This window comes from Sarcophilus harrisii, chromosome 1 (assembly GCF_902635505.1).
Source record: "Sarcophilus harrisii chromosome 1, mSarHar1.11, whole genome shotgun sequence".
NCBI classification, from domain to species: Eukaryota; Metazoa; Chordata; class Mammalia; order Dasyuromorphia; family Dasyuridae; genus Sarcophilus; species Sarcophilus harrisii.
The window spans coordinates 276582256-276604854 of record NC_045426.1 but is presented as its reverse complement, the minus strand read 5'-3'; the positions used below and the strand labels follow the sequence as shown (position 1 = coordinate 276604854).

The following is a 22599-nucleotide window of genomic DNA, read 5'->3' as shown; positions in this document are numbered from 1 at the left end:
CAAGTTAGAAAGAGCAGAGCTTCATATTTCATATTTTCTAATTTTATGACACATAAGTAGGTTTGAGGGGGTCTATTCACTACTGTCTCAGGAACTTAGTTAACACTGACCAACAGGTTGTTTACCTGACAGTCAGCATTGTAGGACTGTACTATAGTGTTCCTGAGGCTAGGAGACTTTAACATCATTGTCAGATTGTTAAAACAATAGCACTCTAAGGTCAGGGGACTTCAGAATTACTGCTATCTTTCCCCTAGAAGCTGCACCTCATCAATAGGATCCTTGGGACCTTGAGATTTAGTGTTTTAAAGTACTTTATTAATAAAGATTATTGAGTCCAACCTTCTCATTTTACAACTACAGAAACTTAAGTTATAAAGTATTAATAATGTAACTTTCCCAGTCCTGTGGGTATAAAATGAATTGAAATTAAGAATTAAGGACACTGGTTTCCTAATGCCAGGTCTCGTGCTCTTTCTTTTATAATACTCTGTACTTAAAATACTGCTTCAAAGAGAATAATGGTATCAGTCCAGCATATCAGAATGTGTGCAATTACTACTTTATTCAGTTATACATGCTTAGATTAGCAAGAAAATCACAGGAAGAGCTAACAAGTTTTTGCTGTTAAATAAATGTTAGAAAATGAACATCATAATACACCAAAAATAAGTCTGAAGCAAACTATCAAGATAAATCACTAAAGTAGTTAATTCGACAATTTAAATAAGAAATATAGATAATACAACTATTTAAATGAGAAATATAATTAAGAACTGGTTTTTATAACATTGAATTATGTTAATTTTGTATTCAAAAAGAGAGAAAATCAAATGGCAATATAAAAAACAAGAAAGGGGAGATTACAATGAATACAATAGAAATTAAAACAACTGTCAAATTTCTTTGAATGTAGCTGAGTGAAGGACTTCTGGTTTCTTTAACATCAGACAAATTCCCTTTCCTGATGCATATTGAGAAGTTCTAGAGAATGCTAGAGGCAAAATGACATGCTTAGGCCCACCAGCTATACCAACAAAAAATTTTAATAGATGAATTTTTATAAATATATAAAATACTCAGTTTGAGACGTCAGGAAAAAGGTAACTTATATAAACCACTCTCAGAAGAATAAATTAAATACAGGTTACTTATGAGCCTAATATTAAATATTTTCAGACATTCTAAGAACAAACAAACCCACATCCTATAAGCTGTTAACTGATATAGGAGAAGGAAATACTCTCCCTAATACTTTCTATGAGACAAAATGTTAGTGATTCCCAAATCTGGAATACTGATAAACAATATAATGATACTTTAAAGTTAGTATAATCTATTATTAAAACAGATTAGTAGAATATTTGCATAATGGAATATTATTTTACAAAAGGTACAAATCTGAAAAATACCTTGGTATTAGGGGAGAAATTAAGTGGTGCAGCATCAGAATATGACCTGCACAAAGAATATGACCATGTTGAAAAATAGCAATATCTTTTTAAAAATATGAAGAATAACAAATAATCAATAGAAGATGTAATGCCGGAGAAACTGAGGCAGGAGAGAGATTAGAGAGTTTTCAATAGTTTATTAATTGGAGAGTATAATTGACTGGACAGGACTCTCGTCTCAAATTATCCAGTCAGATAAAGATAAAGATATACTGGGACCAAGGAAATCATGTTGGTCCCAGGGCTGTCATCTTAATGAATCCAGTAATGAATAGGAGCTGCCCCATTCCTTAAATACCCTAGAAACAAAGAACTGAAAGGGAAGGCTTCTGTCAGGATGGGAGGGAGACCATAAATCCTAAAAGCCCAGAGACAGGATGTCTGAATACCCAGAGATAAAGATGTCAGTGAGGTATCTTGGAATATTTTAGAGGGATATTGTAAATTCTTGAGAACAGGGAAGGGTCAGGAGTTCTGCTCTCGTTTATTTTGCTAGCAATTTATAACCTTGGAATAAACGGTTCCCAATCTTAATGGACCAGAGTGGGTTTTTATGACTAAGGGGATTTGACAGAACAGTTAAGGAGACTGAGACAAAGGAAACTAGTTCAGGGAAACCAAGTCAGAACAGTTAAAGAGAACTGAGGCATAACATAGACACAAAGACCCAAGACTTTTTTAGAAAAAGTTAATATGGAAATAGTTGTAAAAAATCAACTTTTAGCTTGTTTCTTTAACAAGGTGCGTATGATTTTTGAGTATTGTCTTTTGATTATTGCTATTATATTATGATAAAAATAATTTCTAAACAATAGCAAATATAATGTACACAGAAGAAAAAAAATCTGAAAAGAATGCAGAATTCTAGAGAAAGTAATTGCTTTAAGTTAATGTTAATATAGCATACATATGTACTTATGTAGTTTTATTCAAATAAATACTTTGAAGCTAATAGTTTTGCATAAAGATTATGTGATGAAATTGATAGTAAATGGGAAATATCCTTGCTTTTTTATGAAATTCTGTACTTTTGCTTAAGAGCATTCACTAATAATGTAAGACCTTTTTTTATTTAGCATTAAATAGCATATTCTATGTTCTAGCATTAACACCCTTGTGAAGATCAGCAAAAGTGCTGGTGCCATGTTGAAACCACATGCCCCCAAACTCATCCCAGCTTTGTTGGAATCCCTCAGTGTACTGGAGCCACAAGTTCTTAATTATCTGAGTCTCCGGGCTACAGACCAGGAAAAGGTGAGTTTGAAAGCACAATTTTATTTTTCAAAGTGACATATAAAGAATTTTGCTTATTACTTCAACTCATCTAGATACTAGAAAATTAGAGACTAGAGAAAGAAATTGTAGTGGGAATAAAAATCATGGATGATTCTTCCTGTCTCAGTAAAAAGTGTCAATTTTGATAAAAACCAACTTAGAGAAATTGTTGTTCATTAATTCTTCAGTCATATCTGACTCTTTGAGACCCCATTTGGGCTTTTCTTGGCAAAAATATTGGAGTGGTTTGATATCTCCTTCCCTAGTTCATTTTACAGATGAGGAAACTAAAGCAAACAAAGTTAAGTGACTTGCTCAGAGTCACACAGCTAATAAGTTTCTGAGGCCAGATTTAAACTCAGGAAGGTGAGGGTTCCTGATTTCTTCTTTTAAGATGCTATATCCAGTGTGCCTCCTAGCTACAGGTAGAACAATATTAAAAGGATTAATAGTAATGAAAGGCATATTTACATTTATACAGTATTTTGCTATTTACATAGCATATATTTCACAATTAACCTAATGAGATTAGGCTGTTGAAGTTATGAGGAAGTAGTATACTAAGTTCTTCCCCTCAATGATAGAAATATTGATTATTAAAGAAAGTACTGTAATACACTAGGTATACCTGGCCCTGGATATATGGGCAGATCTTTATACAGATCAGTTTAGATTTTAGAACTGAGGAAAAATTAAATGTCTTAAATAGTTTCTTTGCAGGTTTTGTATCTATAAATATGTATATAGATACATAGATAGATATGTTTTTGAAGGGAGTCACCATTCATGGTAGCTTAAGTATGAATTCAGAAAGTAGTAAATATTAAACCCATTACTTTCTCTCAATGGTGAACTCAAAGGTTCAGAGAGGAAGATTCTTGATAATGTAATAAAATTGCTTACTTTCATAGCCTAAATAAATTTGCAAGTGTTTAGGCAAGTTGCCAATTTTGTACCATTTTTAAAAAAGACTCAATATTTAAGGAAATAAATACTAATTTAAAAGTGTTATTAGTAGAAGTAGTAATTCACTTTGGGGATGTGATGGAAAGGTCAGTAAGACCAAACTAATCACAAAGTTTTAATAATTGACTTTTTTGGATTTCTTATTGTAACTTTACATCCAAAACATCAACTTGATTATTGGTAAGAATAATACTGAAAATGACTAAGTTTGAGATCATAAAGATATTTGTTAAAGTAATACAAAAGGAAATTTGTTAATTAGAAACTTTCTATTTAAGAAGCTCTAGGAATCAGCCTTGTAACTAGGATTGGGGCAATGGCATCTTTGCTTCAAGATTGAAAGTATGAGGGAAAGATGCCTCCAGTGGAGCTGATACTGCTCCATTTTCCCACCCACAGAAGTTTTTAGTTTAACTTCTGCTGAGAATGGATCCCTTGGAAGAGAAAAAAAAAATAGTTATGTGGATCGCTTAAAAGTCTAACTGTATACCTGAAAGGAAAACAAAGGAAAGAAACAAGGTAGAAAGAGGGCCTTGCAAGGATTTGACCAATTACTTATTAATAAATTTGACACTGCCACATATTATATGTTACATGGAGCAAGTCACTGATACTTCTTTATTCCTTATTTTACAGAGATCTCTGTGGTCCCTTTTAGTTAAAAAAAAAAAAAACATCTATTTTGTAAATCTGAAAAATAAAAATATTAAATATGAAGCATTGTTTTACAAAGGACATTCTGTTTGTTATTTTATTCTTATAGCAATCTCATAAAGGATTTTGAGTGCAAAAAAATCCGAGATTCCATAATTCATTGAAATCTTGCCTTTTTTTATATTGATAAGTTTTCTATCAAAGTGTCCGTTGAAGTTAGTATCTTTTTGAAAGATTTAAGAGTCTTAGAACAGTCCTAAGCAAGTTAGGACAGTTTTTCTTTTGATTGTTGAACAGTTGGGCATGAGGCTAATTTTTGCCATTTGGTTTCTATGTATGAACATCTTAGTCTGTGTTAAATGAACTCAACATTGAAGTTTTTCTAAGTACTCCAGAGTAATTTCAATATTTTTTTTTTCTTGAAGGCTGCAATGGATAGTGCTAGACTTAGTGCTGCAAAATCCTCTCCCATGATGGAAACAATCAACATGGTAAGTATCTCAATGGAAAGGGAACAATTTTAGGTTGTATATTGTTCCTGTAGGCAAAAACACAACGTATTTTTCAGGTTTCATTCATTAGCTATAACTATGTCTTCATAGTAATTCTCCCACAAAGAAGAAATTTTGTCCCTAAGGAAGAAGCACAAGAAATTAAGAAATGAATCTTGAACAGTGATTTTCAGACTTGTTCGTTGTACAGGTCCTTTTTAACCTCACATAACTCCTTCCAGACACTAAAAATAATATTTAGGAATTTTATCTTTTTTCAAAAGAGGTAAATAGTAATAATATTCTTTTACTTTTGCCGACTTCAAAAAGGGGTTAGATTATGCTTTCTCGACAATTGGGGCTAATTAAGAAGGAAAAAGAGGCACAAATAGGGAATGGTGGGTAGGTGTCAAGGTAAATACAGGGGGGTGAGGTAATCATTAGTGTGCTAGCGAAAGGGAGGGGTAAAACTGATGTTGCTGATTCATTCACAGGAAGGAGGTTGTGCTTAAGAGCTGTGAGGAACTGAAATTGGTTTCCATAATGACCGTGCAAGTCCCATTCCAGCCCTGGTGTGAGAAAGTATTTAAAAGTCTAGACTGTTCATCATTATTTGTGGTTTTCTGAGAACCCTCATGAGCTATTGGAAATGGTATCTTTAATTCAGCTTGCTTTTTAAAATATTTACGTACTTTTCATTGGGTCACACAAGGTTGGGCAAATAAAGTTATTAGTATGAGTCTCCTGTGGGCAGAGGCCTGTCCTTAATAGGGGGAGGAAAATGAAAGCAATAGAAGACACAATCAGTGCCCTTAAGGAGTTAACCTAGTTAGAATACAAAGAGTTCTGTGCTTTTTTGTTTTGTTTTGTTTTGTTTTCCTTAGGAAAAGTACATGCAAGTATGTTTCATTAAAAAAATTAGAATATGTATGCTTAGGGGACCTACAGTGGAAGAATGCTCATGTTACTGAGAGTAGGGTAGCTAGGAAAGGATTTCTGCAGGAGGTGAGTTTTAAGCCATATCTTGAAGTATGTATTAGAAAAGAATTAATTTGGAAGAGGAATAGAAAGCTATAGGAGAACTATTTTGTTCATAATTAGCTTTTGGTAACATCTTTGCTAAGCTGCTGTCTTCCACTGATTTATTGAAATACTGACCAAACCACTAGCAAAGAGAGTACAATTCACTTAATCTTTTTTTGTGGTTGGTATTTTGAAATTAGAATGGGTAATTCTTGAAAACTGGACTTTTGCAAATTAATATAAACCCTATGGTTATTTAATTTGCACAGTCACTGTTTTCTTAAATCATTGTATCCAACTTGACTTTTTCCTGAGGTTACCTTTGCATATTTTTTCTCTTTTCTTAGTGCCTGCAATACCTAGATGTATCTGTCTTGGGCGAGCTAGTTCCTAGGTTGTGTGAATTGATCAAAAGTGGAGTAGGTCTTGGTACTAAGGTAAGTGTATTTTCATTAGGGGGGAAAACATAAATTCACATTTTTTGAATGCTAGTCATTGATACAAAGATAAGACATGGCATCAGCTTTTTTTTCCTTCATTATCCACAAAAATTTAGCCATCTACTTTGCAATGTGTATATATATATATATATATATATATATATATATATATATATATATATAAAATCTATCTATAGTATCTGTATGCTAATTTGTGTTTTAAATGCTGTTCAATATTGTTACTCGACATTCATTTTTTTTTCTTCAGGGCTGCACTAATAACTCATTTTTAAAAATTCTTATATTGTGCAACTTGGATATTCAGTGGAATTGTTAATGCAGAACACATCAGTGAAATCGTTTTTAGTTGCCATGTATGTACCTTTTGAGTGATCCAATCAGTATAAGTTGATGATTAAAGGTTTAGAGTAGCTAGTTTCTCTTACTGTTAACTCAGTACATCCTCTTTAAAATGATTAGAGCCAAAACAAGGGATTTGTTTTTTAAAATGGAAAAAAAATGATTATCATATTTAGATATCTTTTCTTCTGTAATCTTTTAGGGAGGATGTGCCAATGTAATTGTGTCATTAACCACTCAGTGTCCTCAGGACTTAACACCTTACTCTGGTAAGTTTTTAAGAGGTGTTTTTTTTCTTCCTTAATCTTTTCCTGTATATGGTAATGTCTTGTGCAACAGTTGTTTTTTTATATGCTAAACTGGTTCTATCAGTGACTAATAATTTCAGAGGTTTCTTCTCTCTTTCCTGTTCCCATTTTGATTAAGTAATCTTAGACCCAGTGACTTCTCTAGTTTTCTAGGTCCCATTTTGTGCTTGATACTTAGTTATTTCCTAAGAGGATCAAAACATGTTGGATGTTTCTCTCCTTGGACAGTTAATCACTGTCCATTGAGTAATAGAAACGTTTGAACCATGAATCTTCCTATATTTATTATGTTATTAATTATTTATTACGGTTTTATAAGGGAAAATGCCAATCATAATATGGTACACTTTATTCTCTGCTAAATGTCAAAGCAGTTGGCTTAAAACCTTAAATTCTCTTTTGCCTTTTGCCAATAGGGAAACTGATGAGTGCATTGCTCAGTGGCTTGACAGACCGAAACAATGTGGTACAAAAGTCCTTTGCATTTGCCATGGGACATTTAGTTCGAGTAAGTGGTTGGTCTCTCATTTGATTAAATGAAAAAGAGAATTATTGTTCTCTTAAAATGATCTGAATTCTCTTTTTCAGACTTCACGAGATAGTAGCACTGAGAAATTGTTACAGAAGCTGAACAGTTGGTACATGGAAAAGGAAGGTACTCTCAACTTTGACATCAGCAACTTGATTCGGATTTTTTGTTTATTTTGCTAAATTCTGTCTGTGTGTTTTCTTGTTTTTAGAACCAATATATAAGAGCTCATGTGCTTTGACCATTCATGCCATTGGGCGCTACAGTCCTGACGTGCTCAAGAGCCATGCCAAGGAAGTGCTGCCACTGGCCTTCTTGGGAATGCATGAGGCAACCAGTGAGGATAAGGGGGAGAAGGATGAAGCCACTCTATGGACAGAAGTGTGGCAGGAAAATGTGCCAGGTCTGTGTCTCCACATCTTCCCTATACAACTGAAAATGGAACTTGTTAATCTTAGAATTACCTTCCCATGTGTTCCAGTGACAAAGCCCATTTAGCTCAGTACTTGCATGCTTTAGCTCAGCAATTAGTTAATGTATAACTTGGGTGTCTAAATACCTTCTATTAAGAATGAATATATGAAACAGCTTTAACAAGTTTATATATGCCTTTTTGAAATATTGAACTTTTATCTCATTTTTTACTAAAAAAAAATTGTCATGTAAGATTGCATAGTAGTTTAAAATATCAGATTTTTTTATTTTTATTTTTTTTTTGGCTGAGGCAATTGGGGTTAAGTGATTTGCCCAAGGTCACACAGCTAGGAAGTTGTAGTGTCCGTGTCTAGCTTTCTTGAGGATCTCTGGATGGGCCTTGGTCTTTAGGTGGAGAAGTGATAAAGGCAGGAGGGCCACCACAAGGCTAGTCAAAGATGGAGTCCCAAATCTTCTCTGTATCTGTGTCTGTGAGAGTCTTGTTCCCAGTCCTCCTAGCCCTTAAATACTTCAGTACAATTATATTACTACAGCAACTGAGCATGTGCAACTATTACATCACCATATCACATTAAGTATATGTTTAGAGAACCATTATCTCACACTGAGTAGGTGCTTAACTATAAGCACCCTGATGCCCTTGATTCAAATGTACCTTTCCAGAGTTCCAGCCCTCAAAAGGAAATGTTAAGTGTCTGAGGCCAAATTTGAACTAATGTCTTCCTGATTTCAGGGCTGGTGCTCTATCCACTGCGCCACCTTCCTGCCCTGAGTCAGTTTTTTAAGGTTTTTAAGAAAAGTACTTGGTTGAATGCACGATTTGTTCTTTCATAAATGTATTAAATTTGTTTTCATTAATGCAGGTTCCTTTGGTGGCATTCGATTATACATGCAGGAATTGATTGTTGTTACTCAGAAAGCTTTGCAGTCTCCATCTTGGAAGATGAAAGCCCAGGGTGCAGCTGCCATGGCATCTATTGCAAAGCAAACAAGTTCCCTGGTACCTCCGTATCTGGGAATGATAATGACTGCTTTATTGCAGGGGTTGGCTGGAAGAACATGGGTAGGAAAGGTAAAAAAAAAAATAAAAATCATTCGGATCTAATTCTTGACAGTACATACTGAAAATGACAGCAAAGGCAAAAGAGTCATTCATGTCAAATTGATTTTAAAAGTGTCTAATTTTTGACAATAGATATTGAGGATGATTTCAAGCATTGGTATTTCTAGTAAGCAAAAATTGAATTCTATATGTTCTGTCCTTTATCCATCAGTAACCAAGCATTTATTATGCACTTGCTATGTGGCATGCTTGGTGTTAGGATACAAATACAAAGAATGAAGCAATACCAACTTATGAAGAACTTGCATTTATGTGCATATTTCAAAATTTAAGTACTATTCAACTGGAAATAGTATTGTTTTTCTATGTTAGATTTCGCCTATGTCTGAGCTTGTCAATCTTTTAGTACTTCACCCATATCTTGACTAAAGATTACCTATTTCATATAGACTGAAAGCTAAAACTTGAAACAGTATGGTCACTACATGATGCTCACATGTCTCAATCTGGCTTAGAAACCAGAACAAAGTTCAGTAGGGTTTTCCCTGGGGGATAGGTAATCCATATTAGGCTAAACAGTTGATAGTGTATAGTTAGGTGTTTGCAGGCCTAGATTTAAATTAAAATGTTGGCTTTTTTTTGTAAGGGGGTTGTATAACGTAATAGTTGAAATGAACAGTCATTGGAAATAGTGAAACTTTAAAAATCCTGCAGTGGTAGAATGTAATTGTATATGGAAACTAAGTGATCCTGAAATTGCTAATGGAATCATTTGGAGGAAATAAATGATATGTGTGGACCTAATAACTTTTTCATAAAGAAATATCTCCTCTCTTTTTTAAATCTACTAGGAAGAGCTGTTAAAAGCCATTGCTAGTGTTGTAATAGCCTGTAGGTACGTATTCTTTCAATAAATATACTATTTGTTGATTTCAACTGAAAGTCAACACTTCTAATAATCAGTGTTTGTTTGTTTTTAATGTATCCTACAGTGAAGAGCTGGAAAAATCAGTGCCCAATCAGCCCAGTATAAATGAGATTGTACAAGCTGTTCTGAAGGAGTGCCGTAAGGATAACATCAAATACAAAATAGTAGCTGTTAGATGTATAGCTGATATACTCAGTGCCACTAAAGAAGATAGATTCCAGGAGTTGTCTGACATCGTAGTTCCAATGATTAAAAAGGTAACAATTGCTAAACTGAAGCTATGTTTTCACAGTAAAAGATTTTGATACTTGAGTTATAAAAAAGGGAAAGGAGAAAATGTTTTCTCTATCTTTTTTTTTTTTCCTTTGTAAGCAGCTTTTACCATGAGCACATTGAGAAAAGCTAGCTTCAGTGGTGCAGAACAGGAATCTGCCAACTAGATATTTCACTGTCAGCTTGTTTTACTGTGTATGTCAGTTCATGTCCATACTTCTCTTTAATCATCATATTTACCATTTCTTACAGCATAGGAATATTCCATCCTTACATTTCTGTCCTCTGAGCTTGGTGAAACTTGGATCCTCATTTATTGAGCAGTGTCCAAGGGCTGTATCAACTTGTATTCAGAAAACCCCACATTAAGGATAAGCTCTGTGGTTTAGTTTTTATAAAATAAATGGGAAGTTTGATAATTGAGTACTTTTGTTCACTGTTTTAAACACTAACTTTGACTTCATCTCTGTTAGTTGGCAGTAAAGCAATTAGGAGTTCTCAGTTATCGAACCATTAAGTACAAGATATAATATTGTTAAGCACAGAAACATTATATGTATTTGAAAGTGACATGATGTTAAATTTGGCATCTAAATCAAGATCACTGACTCCTGGTCTGGTGCTATTATGAGTACACTTATACAATAAGAAATGAATCTTTTTTTCATTTTTAATATAAACATTTTTGATGGCTTTTGTTGTTATATTTCTTAAATTTCTCCCCATATCCTTCCCACTCCAGAAAAACCATCTCCTGTAATAACATTTTTAAAAGGAAAAAATAGGAAAAGAATAAGCAAAATGTATCCAAAAAGTCTGAAATATATGCAGTATTCTATAATCCTAAACTTTTTCTCCCTCTGCAAAAGAATTGAAAGAAGTTTCTCTTTGTTCATTGGGGCCATGACTATTCTTTTTAATTCTACAACATTCATTTTGTATATTTTTTTGTTTATATATTCTTTTCATTCACATTATTGTAGTCATTGTATATATTGTTTTCTTGGGTCCTCTTAATTATGCATCAGTTTATGTAGATCTTTCTATACTTCTTTGTAGTTAACATTTGTCATTTCTCACAACATAGTAATATTGCATGACATTTTTGTATTACAATGTGATTAGCTATTCCCCAATTGTTAAGCATTTACTTTGTTTATGATTCTTTGCTACCAGAAAAGAACTACCAAATATTTTGGTCTCTATAAGGACTTTCTTCTAATCTATGACCTCCTTGAAGTCTGACCTACTAGAAGTCTGCTAGTAGATTTTCTGGGTAAAGGATATGCACATTTTAGTCACTTTATTTAAGTAATTTCAGATTGTTTTCCAGAGATTCTACCAACAATACACCAGAGTACCTATATTTCCATAGCTCCTCCAACATTGACTTCTCACAAGTGATGAATTTTTTTCTTCTTTCTTTTTTTTTAAATATATCCTAGAATTCTCTTGAAAATGTTGGTGCCCGGACATCAAAAAATGAAGAGGATGATAATGAGAAGGAAAAGGAACTTCAGATGGAATCTTTGCTATGTGCCTTTGAGAGCATAGGCAAAGCTTGGCCCAGAAATGTGGAGACTCAGTGTAAGCACATCTGTGACTTTGAAATTTGAGGAAGGAATTTAGTAAGAAAGTGCTTCCAGAAATACCTCTTGACTAAAAGTGAACAATTTCCTTTTTTATGTGATCACTGATTTCTTGCCTAGCTGACTTTAGGAATGGTCAAAGATAATACTATGTTTGATTTTAGTGACCAATTAATATGCTTACCAAATTCTTTGTGCTAGATTTTATCTCACTAAGTTATTGACCTTGGAATGATGTATGCATATGAATCTGTAAACCATATATATTATCTTCAGCCACTGGAACATAGCCAGAAGAAAAATCTCTCCAGTTTGAAATTATATCAACTTTACTACCTAATTCTTATTAGGCATTTGATTTCTACATTTGGTCATTTTGATTGAGATGCACCTTTTTTGTATACAGATGACTTTTTTTTTGGAGACTGCATCAACAATGGCATATATCCCCATGAGAAGAGGTGAAATGAAATGTTTATTTAAAGAAGTACTTTTTCACCAAGCCAAATTTGCTGCCAAATTTACATTCTAAACAAGATGAAAAAAACATTTCTACATTTAAGGCAGGCTGATTGGGATTCACATGTGCTATTTTGTCAGAAGCTTACATTTGAGTTTTAGTGTTTAAACTATTATACTTTGCAGTATGCCCTTGTATCCTTTTGCTTTTTTTTTTTTCTTAGTATTTTTAATGTTTTTCAATTTGTTTTGCTCACTCATAATCTGGTTTGTCTACAAGCAGAAGTAAGATTGTTTTCTAAGTTACTGATTTCCTAATTTTTTAGCATGTGCCATGAAGCACATCTGAAAAGAATTACATTTATTTTTCTAGTAAAGTAATTATATCTTAAAAGAAAATGAATTGTCTGATAGTTGAATATGAAATACTTAAGAACCACTAAGTCTCTAATGTATAAGATCTAGTTTGAGCCCAAAAAGGTATTTTTGGGGGAGAGGATTGGTCAGATTAATTTAAAAGTTAACATTTATGGAAGGCTCTGTGGAAATGTCTAGGGGGAAATAGACACAGTGATCGTTGACTGAAATTTTCTGGGAAATACTGAGAAATTTCCAGGAAATACTAATTTTTAAGGACTCAATTTGTACTTTTTCTTAGGTTGCTATCGTCAGGAGTTGTGCAAACTAATGTGTGAACGACTGAAACTCAGCACCTGGAAAGTACAGTTGGGAGTTTTGAGGTCAATGAATGCCTATTTTCAGGGGTAATTCACTTTATACTTCAAAATTTTCTTGTTTTTCTTCTAGTATGATTATGTAGTGGTCTGGCTTTTTGTCATAATATCAGTTTAAAATGACTTAAAAGTGATAGATATAGGTATTTCATTTTGGTTGAAAAGACTTATTGCAATGATTGCTATTGCTTAATAAAATATCTTTATTCTAATTCTTTAGGTTAATGCTTTTAGAAAAGGAGCATGCAGATTCCGAGGCTTTGACTGAAATACTGCTTGAGACATGTTCATCAATCACACACTCTTTAGGTAAGCTTGCTTCCCTCCCCAGGTCAGTTAAGATTAAGAAGACAACCCCATGAAACATTGCATATGCTGTCTCAGATTGGTTGATATCTAGGCCAGTTTTGTTGAACTGTGTTTTACTATTATTTCTTTAAATTAGGTAAGAGATAGCTCTAGATAAAGGAAGAGGAAAAATATATTTGGAAATAAAAGTGATATAAAAATAAAAGTTCGATTAAATTGAACAAATTTAAGACCAAAGCAGATTTTAAAATTTTAAAGGATACATCTAGGCAGGAAAAGGTTCTAGCCAAAATTATCTGACTCAAATTGGATTTGCAGCCAGTCACTGACATGTCTTTTTAGAACATGAATGTCTTGAGGACTGAAGGTAGAATAATCAAAAAAGAGAAAAAGCTGAGTCTTCAAATTCCAGTGAATTAGATTTTAATTCCTAGAAAAATTCTGGGAATTTTATGCCTTTAGCTTACAAACCTAAATCAAAAGATTTAAAGTTACTTGGAACTTTTATGATCATTTAGTCACATTATCCCTAACCCTTGACACCCTCTCACCATCACTATCCCCACATTTTATAACTAAGGAAATGGAAATCTAGGTAAAATTTAATAGAAGATAAGGTGTCAAATATTTACTATTTGTTGGTTTGGTTGTTTTTAACCAGCTCCAAGATGAGTGAAGCATGGCTAGACAATAATTTGTGTATGTTAAGTTGGCTGTGAGTTAGTAATGTGATAAAGTGTGTACATCCTTTCCCCCATATCCTCTCCCCCCAAACTAACATAATCTTAGGCCATATTAATAGAGGCAGGTTGTCCAGAATATTCTGCATCTCTCAAGCATTCACCAAGCATATTTATCTGCTCTGTTAAGCTGCTGGGAATGCATGACACTGAAGAAAACAAGAGGTACACAGATAAATAAAGTAATTTTTTTTAAACGAGTAGGGAGGATGAAGCAGGAGGATATATTGCTAACAGAAGATTAGGAAAGACCTTTTGTAGGAGGTAGTACTTGACCTGAGCTGAGGGATTCTAAGAGGTCTTGGTGAGGAGAGTGAACATTTGAGGAATGAAAGACAGTTTGGATAAAAGCATAGAAGCAGAGGATAAAATATGATAAAAATTGCATATTATTATTGTTCTTGTCCTTACTATATGTAATTGTTTGCATGTTGTAACCTCTGAGGAGCAAGGATTGTCTTTTATGTTTCTTTGTATCCTCATTAAAGTGACAGTGCCTGGCATCTAATGTTTTATGATTGGGGGGCGGGGGGTAGGGGCAGGGATGGAAGAAGATGAAACATGAGAAGACAGCAAATAGACCAGTTTGATTGGAATGTCAGATTTATGAAGGATAATGGTAAATGAATCTGGAGTTAGATTGTGAAGTGCTTTGAATGACTTACAGAAGAGTTGCATTTTATCCTTAAATGTAATAGCCATTGATCGCTGACACAAAGGAGTGATCTCATATCTTTGGTGTAGGAATATCAGTTCAGTAGATGTGTGGAGGATGGATTGGAGAGCAGAGAGGCAGCCAAGTGGTACAGTGCATAAAGCAGTAGATCTAGACTCAGGATTACCAGAGTTTAACTTTGGTCTCAAACCCTACCTATGTGACCCTGGCTAAGTCATTTAACCACATTTTGCCTCTTTCTTCATCTGTGAAAAATAGGAATAATATCATCTTCATCCCACAGTTGTTGTGAGATTAAATGAGATAATTCTTCTAAATTGCATAGGATACATAATGCCTAGCACATAGTAGGCACCATATAAATGCTAGGAATGTTGATGATGGTGATGAGACTAGAAGCAGGGATACAGATTCAGAAGGTATTGCATTCATCAACGTAAGAGGTGATATTATGGTGTGGTTGAAAAAAGTCGGAAAGAGGTGGATGTGAGAAACATTGTGGATGTAAAATGATTTTGTCAACTGATGAGGGAAAGAGGAGAAATGAGAATGAAGATCAGAGGAATGCTAGACGAGTAGTGGTAACCTTAATAGGACGAGAGTTAGGAAGGACAGAATTTTGGAAGGGACATCCACATAAAGATGTCTGCTAAGCTTTTAGTAATAGGGGACTTGCTCAAATATAAATCCTGGACACATAAATTTGAGAGTCATGTAGAGACTATAACAGAATCCATGTGACCATCCAGAATATGTGTAGAGAGAAAAGAGGAAAAGGACCTAGGACAGATTAAAGTTGTAAAGTTGTACAAAGATAGAATGGTCAGCTTTGGCATTTAATTAGTTTGTCATCAATAAGTCTTAAGAGAATAGATCACCACTGGACATTAGGAGAGGAGATTGCTCTATAGAGATTGGGTAATTTAACTGAAGGTTCCTTTAAACTCTGAAAGTCCTTAATTCTGAGATACAATCATGAAAAAATAGGAATATTGTTCCCAAAAAAGGGTAATTTTATGTTTTAGTTTAGGAGAGGCATCTCAGTAGTTAAGAGAAGCATTGCCTAAGGAAGGAAAAACATGTCTTGATTGCTTTTGTGGTCAGAGGACTGGGAGTTAAGGAATGTGGCTCCTTTTTTAAGATTTTTCCATGGTTCACTCCTCTGTATTCCTCAATAGGTCAAAAACTCTATATTCTTTTTTTTTTTTTTTTTTTTTTAAATTTTAATAGCCTTTTATTTACAGGTTATATGCATGGGTAACTTTACAGCACTGACAATTGCCAAACCTCTTGTTCCAATTTTTCCCCTCCTTCCCCCCACCTCCTCCCCCAGATGTCAGGATGACCAGTATTTATTAAATATATTAAAATATAAATTAGATACACAATAAGTATACATGACCAAACCGTTATTTTGCTGTACAAAAAGAATCAGACTCTGAAATATTGTACAATTAGCCTGTGAAGGAAATCAAAAATGCAGGTGGGCAAAAATATAGGGATTGGGAATTCAAGGTAATGGTTTTTAGTCATCTCCCAGAGTTCTTTCTCTGAGCGTAGCTGGTTCAGTTCATTACTGCTCCATTGGAACTGATTTGGTTCATCTCATTGCTGAGGATGGCCAGGTCCATCAGAACTGGTCATCATATAGTATTGTTGTTGAAGTATATAATGATCTCCTGGCCTTGCTCGAAAAACTATATTCTTAATGCTGGTTTCTCTGATAGAGTATTTTTCAGTCATTTTTCAGTCACATCCACCTCTTTACGACTTTTTTCAACCACACCATAATATCACCTCTTACCTCGATGAATGCAATACCTTCTGAATCTATATCCCTCCTTCTAGTCTCATCATAGTTTCAAGTCACATGGATTCTGTTATAGTCTCTACATGACTCTCAAATTTATGTGTCCAGGATTTATATTTGAGCAAGTCCCCTATTACTAAAAGCTTAGCAGACAGCTTTGTGACCTTATTTGGGGTTTCTTGGCAAAGATACTAGAGTGGTTTGCCATTTCCTTCTCTGACTTATTTTACAGATGAGGAAACTAAGGCAAACAATGACGTGACTTGCCCAGGATCACATAGTTAATGTTTGAGACCAATCTTCTGACTCCAGGCCCAGTATTCTATGTTACTGTGCCACCTAGCAGCCTGAGTATCTTAGGGATGTTTTTAATAGGTATATAATGAAAATAAATATGGAAAGCAAGAACATTGTAGCATACTGATAAAAGTATTAAATTTGAGTCAGAGGACATGAATTTAACACCTAATTCACTATTTAGTTTCTCTTACATCACTTAACTTCTAACAGTGTTTTTCATATAGAAAATAAAGGAATTGGCCTAGAAAATCTTTGAATTGCCCTTTTCTGTCTTTAAATTTTTTAATCCTAGCGGGACTTCTATCTTCTTAAAATTAGCTAAATAGTAGAATTTCTTGTTCGCACTTGTATTTTCTTACTTAGATATATGAATTTGTGTGATGCATATAATTTTGGTGAGAGTACATGAAGCAATATTTGACTCATTTTGGTGCAAAAGAGGCTCACTACGTTGCCTCATATTTGAAGAAGCATTCTGTTGGGTAAATGCAAAAGATAAATAATTTTAAATATTATTTTCTTTTTAGAAAACAAAAGCTATACATCTATAAGAACAGAAGCTTTGTCTGTGTTAGAGTTGCTGCTTCAAAAACTTGAAGGTGAGTCACCTGACAATTGAAAATTATCCTTATCCTAACTCTCACATCTTCCAGTCCGTGCCAGTTTTTGTATACTGTTCCTGTAACTCTACATCTGAATGGCATAAACTTAAAGACTTTGTGATTTAGAAAAGTTTCCATAGTAATTTGCAATGTGTAAGCTGACTGGTATCATACCAATTTCTAACTTTAATTTTTAGTAGGGTTTTGTTGTCATGTATTTTTTCCATGTAACTTTTATACTTCTATGGTACAATTCTTTTGAGGAGGGTTTTTGTTGTTGTTGTTGTTGTTGTTGTCTTTAAGATAGTATTTAAAAATTACAGAAGTTACTTTTCTAAGATGACAACTTGATTTTCATATGTGCAGCATTGGTGACTATGAAAGCTACTTAGAGTAGACAACTCAATGTTTAAGTTAACCAGAGCAATAGATTGCTAGATTAAATATAAATATCTATGAATCTGACGTAAAGCTTGTTCTTTACTGTTTTGATCTGTTTAATACCCATTGAAGCGGGTATTATAAAGTCTCTCAGAAGATGATCTAAACAACTTCTTTTGGTAGTAATAAAAAAATAGCGTTATTCAAGGCCCATTCTCCCCTTCCCCCCCCCCCCCCCCCAGATGTTATCTATGAAGTGGAACAATTCCCTTTAATATCTTAACTTTTCTAAGTTAGGTCCTGGGTATCTCTTGCTTGGTTTTTCTTTCTTTCTTTCTTTCTTTCTTTTTTTTTTTTTTTTTGGTTAAAATATTACTGTTTATTTTTAGAAACACTTAAAAAAGACTTTGATTTTACTCTTACAGAATTTAATATTGGATTACTTGCTATCTAAGGAAGGAGGTGGGAAGGGAGAGAAAAATTGGAACACAAGATTTTGCAAGGGTTAATGCTGAAAAATTATCCATGCATGTCTGTTGAAAATTTAAAAGCTTTAATAAAAAAATTTTTAATTATGTAAATTTTAGTTGTTATTACTGGAGAACTCGCCCAATTTGAACCTAACTTGTAGAACTTATTAGTGTTATATATGAATATAAATTTGATTATTTCCCCCCTACATTTAAAAAGGGTGAAAGAATTGCTTTTACATTGATTTCAATTATCGGGATTCTTTAATGTTCATAGTTCTGAAATAGCTCATGGGATAATTTTGTATGGGAATTATAGGAAGTAGCATTCTGTTATTTTCATGATACATGCTTTTAAAGTAGAATTGCATTTACATTATAGAACTGTGCCCTCATATTTTCCACTTAAACTTTTCAAACTTTGTGGCTTAAATACTTCACATTTTTTTTTTTTAAATAGCTTTTTATTTACAAGTTATATGCATGGGTAATTTTACAGCATTGACAATTGCCAAACTTCTTGTTCCAATTTTTCCCCTCCTTCCCCTCACCCCTTCCCCTAGATGGCAGAATGACCAATACATGTTAAATATGTTAAAGTATAAATTAAATACAAAATAAATACTTCACATTCTTTAATGTGACTCACAGGACTAATAGTCACCTTATTGGCTTATGGAACATCAGATTGTTCCATTGCGTTTCTGTGATGATAGAATTTGTCATTGGTATATATAAAAGCATTTAATTAGTTGCTTTTGCCAGAGAGTTGTATTTTCTTAACTCACAGCTTTCCCCCCGACATTTTTGATCCTTTTTTTTAAAATAAATTTGATTCTAATTTTTTTCATTTTTCCCTTCCAAATGTTTTGTAGAGTCTAACCAGTGGGAAAGTTTGACACCTGAATGCAGAACACTGCTCATTGAGTCTTTAACTACCATGGAGACTGATAGCAGACCTGAGCTGCAGGAGAAAGCATCATCACTGAAGAAAACGCTTGAAAATCTGGAGTAAATTAAGGGAGACAATTCTCCCTCCCTCCAATAACCAAGTGCCATGTAAAACAAAAATTGAAGAAAAAATTCGGTGTTCTCAGAAAACCAAGTGGGGAAAGTAAAGGTTAATCTGTAGCATGCATCATTCCTTGGCCGAAATAAAAAAAAAAAAAATGCCTTAAATTCTGCTCCCCATTAGCTTTATTTTACTGTGGTGTTTAAGCAACTTGGCTGACTGTGGTCATTGTTACCTCATATTTGAAAAGAATATTTGTAGTTGAAGAAATCTATAGTAAATGCTATTTGAAGGACTTAAATGGACTAAAATGTATACAAGGGTAAGAAAAAAGAGAGCCCTTTTAGGATTAATTAAGCACTGGTCTGATCAGCCACAGTCAAACACACTGTAACTTGATTCTAACATAGTGATGTCATTTTTGGTCCTCTTCAAGAACAAAGGACAACATCCAACCAACCAATCAGTTAAGCATATTGGTGGATTTGCTGTAAAGTTATAATTTTCATGCAGCAAAATGAACTGTTAAATGTTAAAGAATTGTTGGACATAGAACATTTGAATATTGCACATCATTGGAAAGTGGGGAGGGAAATCTGGTTGTGTGATATGTTGTTTGGGGGGAGGGAGAAAATTTTTGGCGGCTTTACATTTTTGAGTCATTATTAAAGACTTGTATTTACATGGGAGAATTCATTATCTATGCTATTGTTCTCTGGTTATACCATTTTCTCAGGCGTGTGAGGTTGAATGATATATCATTATACATTCTAATTGTGGGTATTTGGTAAAATAACCAAGCTGCCTTGCTTTGAGAGATTTCTTAATAGACTTTACATTTCAGTAACAGTGTAAAAACATCCATTTCCTTCTTTTAGAAGATTGAATTCATGTGAATTGATTCAATAATGAGTGGTGGGAAGGGATAGCACTTAATTAATCAGTTGTGAAATGTTTTGTTATTATGTATCAACACTTCTTGGGAGAGTTTGGCCACGGCATTTCAGTGGCTGCAACACATTCTCTTCTTATCATCATTAATGAAACAAATCACAGTAACTTTTCTATGAATATTTTTCAAACTATGATTGAATTTTATATGACAATAAGATAAACTTCCACATTCAGAGCCTTGCATACCCTTGTTCTTCTTTAGAAAAAATGTTAATAATTTAGATTCAAATCTTAGGAATTCTTTGGTTTTGTTTTTCCTGTAAACAAACTGATCTATATAGCTCCTGGATTTTAGAGAGAAAAAAATTATATTACAGCAAAACTCCCTATCTCGGCAGAAATCCTATTCTTATTGTCTTTAATATTTCATGTAGACAGAATACCAGAATCTATTTTTACCAATTGACATCTCTTTGATTTGTTTTTGAGTTGAAAAGGAAGGACTTGTAAAATGAAGACCTAAATCAAGTACATACTTTTTACCAGAAAGTGATAGCTTAGCGTGTATTCTGATATCAAACTTTTTTTCAGCAATGTCATAATTATGAATTTTAAAATGAAAGCTTTTGTTTTTCTTTAAATGCTTAGCTTTCTTCATGTTTAATCTGTATCTGTGGCTTACTTCCATGACAGTGAGCATCGAATGTTTTTTGATACGCTGTACCTTCACTTAGACTGTTTTGAGGGACCTCTGTGTTTATTCCTCTATCCTATGATATCAAGTGCCCTCTTTCCATTACATTACATGTGTTTTCAGCATTCTTTAGCTTGCATTGTTGCTGGGACGCTGTTTTCAGGGAAGAGAGGAATGAATGTAGGCTAGGTCCAATTGATAGAATCTTCAGAGAACAAGTGTATTCAAGCCTAAACCATGAGTCTCTTTGCACGTTTTAGATGGATAAACATCACCAAGTTTATCCATCACAAACTTAGTATTTAACACGGGGAAATTCCCTTGGTGCTGAGAGCTGGTGCTAAGACACCTGAATTGCTTAGTGAAAGCCTGCTGTTTGTTTACATTTATTTTGGCTGACTGAGCACACTTCTAATTTTTACACCTAATGCCTTCATTTCCTGTAGTAGCCAAATCATTTGCACAACATAACACTAAGTTTTGCCTCCCAGAAATGATGAAAAAAATTTCATTCAGCTTCTATGTGTGTGTATGTGTGGACAGAGTGTATGTGTAGTTAGGTATGTACGTATGACTATTTGTATCTAAGGGAACGATGTTAAAGAAAAAAGTTGATTTTGTTGTGAAATTTTGACCCAGGAGAACAAAAACGGCAATAGATGATCCATGATAGATAGCACGGACTGGTTGGCACCTCCCTAGTAATAGTCCATAGTTCTGATCGGACAACATCTGATCAAATTGTCTTTAAGAGATAGTTCCTTTTTACTGTAATATTACAGTGCACTAAAGAATCATTTCTGTAAATGTGAAAAAAAAAAAAAAAAAAAAGATCTGCACCCTTGCCTCTGTCTAGAACAAATGAGAACAGGGACAGTAAAACAGTTCAAATCTTTTTTTTTCTTTTTTTTTTTTCTTTTTCTTTCTTTTTTTTTTTTTTTTTTTTTGATGATAAAGAGCAATATGAAATTTTCCAACTGCCTTTTAAATTATTCTATTTAGCCTAGTGTGTGTGCCTATATATACAAAGTCTATCTGCACAACAAAACTGAGACTTTGACTTAATCCCTATTGACTTCCCTTCTCCCCTCCTATCTCAATCTTAATTTGTGAGTTTGATTTTTAAAAAATGCGGCCTTGCTAGAGTCTTTCCTCTAAAAATGGTCGCACTATGTAAACACTGTACTTTGCCCTATGTGGGTTTCCTTGTGCTACTGCTGCAATGTGTCTGCTGCTTGTGAACGAGGAGTGAAAGGTGGATTTTAACACCAGCACTCATTCATGTGCAAGCTTTTGCTTAAATTGATGTATAGTAAGAAGGGTTTTCTACATGCAAGGTCTTCATAGAATTCACTTCAATCTGTATGTAGCTATCTAAGCATGTAATGAATTTATTTGAAAGGAAATCCATCCCATACTAAGAAGGTATAAAATGATAAATAAAGCTGCATGACCAATTATCCCTCTGGATGTAATGGGTAATTTTTTCCCCTGCTGGAATATACTTAATTGACCATCTTTCAAAACTCATAGCCTGTTTTATTTTGAGAGATTTAATCTGATATGCAGGTACTATAAAGGATTCTACAATTTCAAGTAGAAGTTATCTTGAGTAACTGAGATTTGAAAGAGAGAGAAATTGTAAAGGGAAAAAACCATACATACGGTTTTAAGATAAATATAATTTTTTTTGGGGGGGGAGCTCTTCTGTTTTTTTAGAAAAATTCAAA

The 22599-nt window shown here is 33.7% G+C and overlaps 1 protein-coding gene across 4 annotated transcripts in view; it reads left to right on the top strand.

The window, feature by feature from the left end:
* Nucleotides 1-22329, top strand: part of ECPAS (Ecm29 proteasome adaptor and scaffold) — a 146766-nt gene extending 124437 nt beyond the window's left edge. For all 4 annotated transcript variants that reach the window (XM_031942855.1, XM_031942834.1, XM_031942843.1 and 1 more), the window contains 15 exons: nt 2558-2708; nt 4775-4840; nt 6211-6300; nt 6866-6932; nt 7388-7479; nt 7560-7626; nt 7712-7903; nt 8799-9007; nt 9850-9893; nt 9991-10183; nt 11645-11786; nt 12906-13011; nt 13202-13290; nt 17344-17415; nt 19145-22329. In XM_031942855.1, the coding sequence (XP_031798715.1) occupies nt 2558-2708; nt 4775-4840; nt 6211-6300; nt 6866-6932; nt 7388-7479; nt 7560-7626; nt 7712-7903; nt 8799-9007; nt 9850-9893; nt 9991-10183; nt 11645-11786; nt 12906-13011; nt 13202-13290; nt 17344-17415; nt 19145-19284 (1720 nt within the window). In that variant the 3' untranslated portion in view covers nt 19285-22329. The remainder of the gene's footprint in view (nt 1-2557; nt 2709-4774; nt 4841-6210; nt 6301-6865; nt 6933-7387; nt 7480-7559; nt 7627-7711; nt 7904-8798; nt 9008-9849; nt 9894-9990; nt 10184-11644; nt 11787-12905; nt 13012-13201; nt 13291-17343; nt 17416-19144) is intronic.
* The last annotated feature ends 270 nt before the right edge of the window (nt 22330-22599 follow it).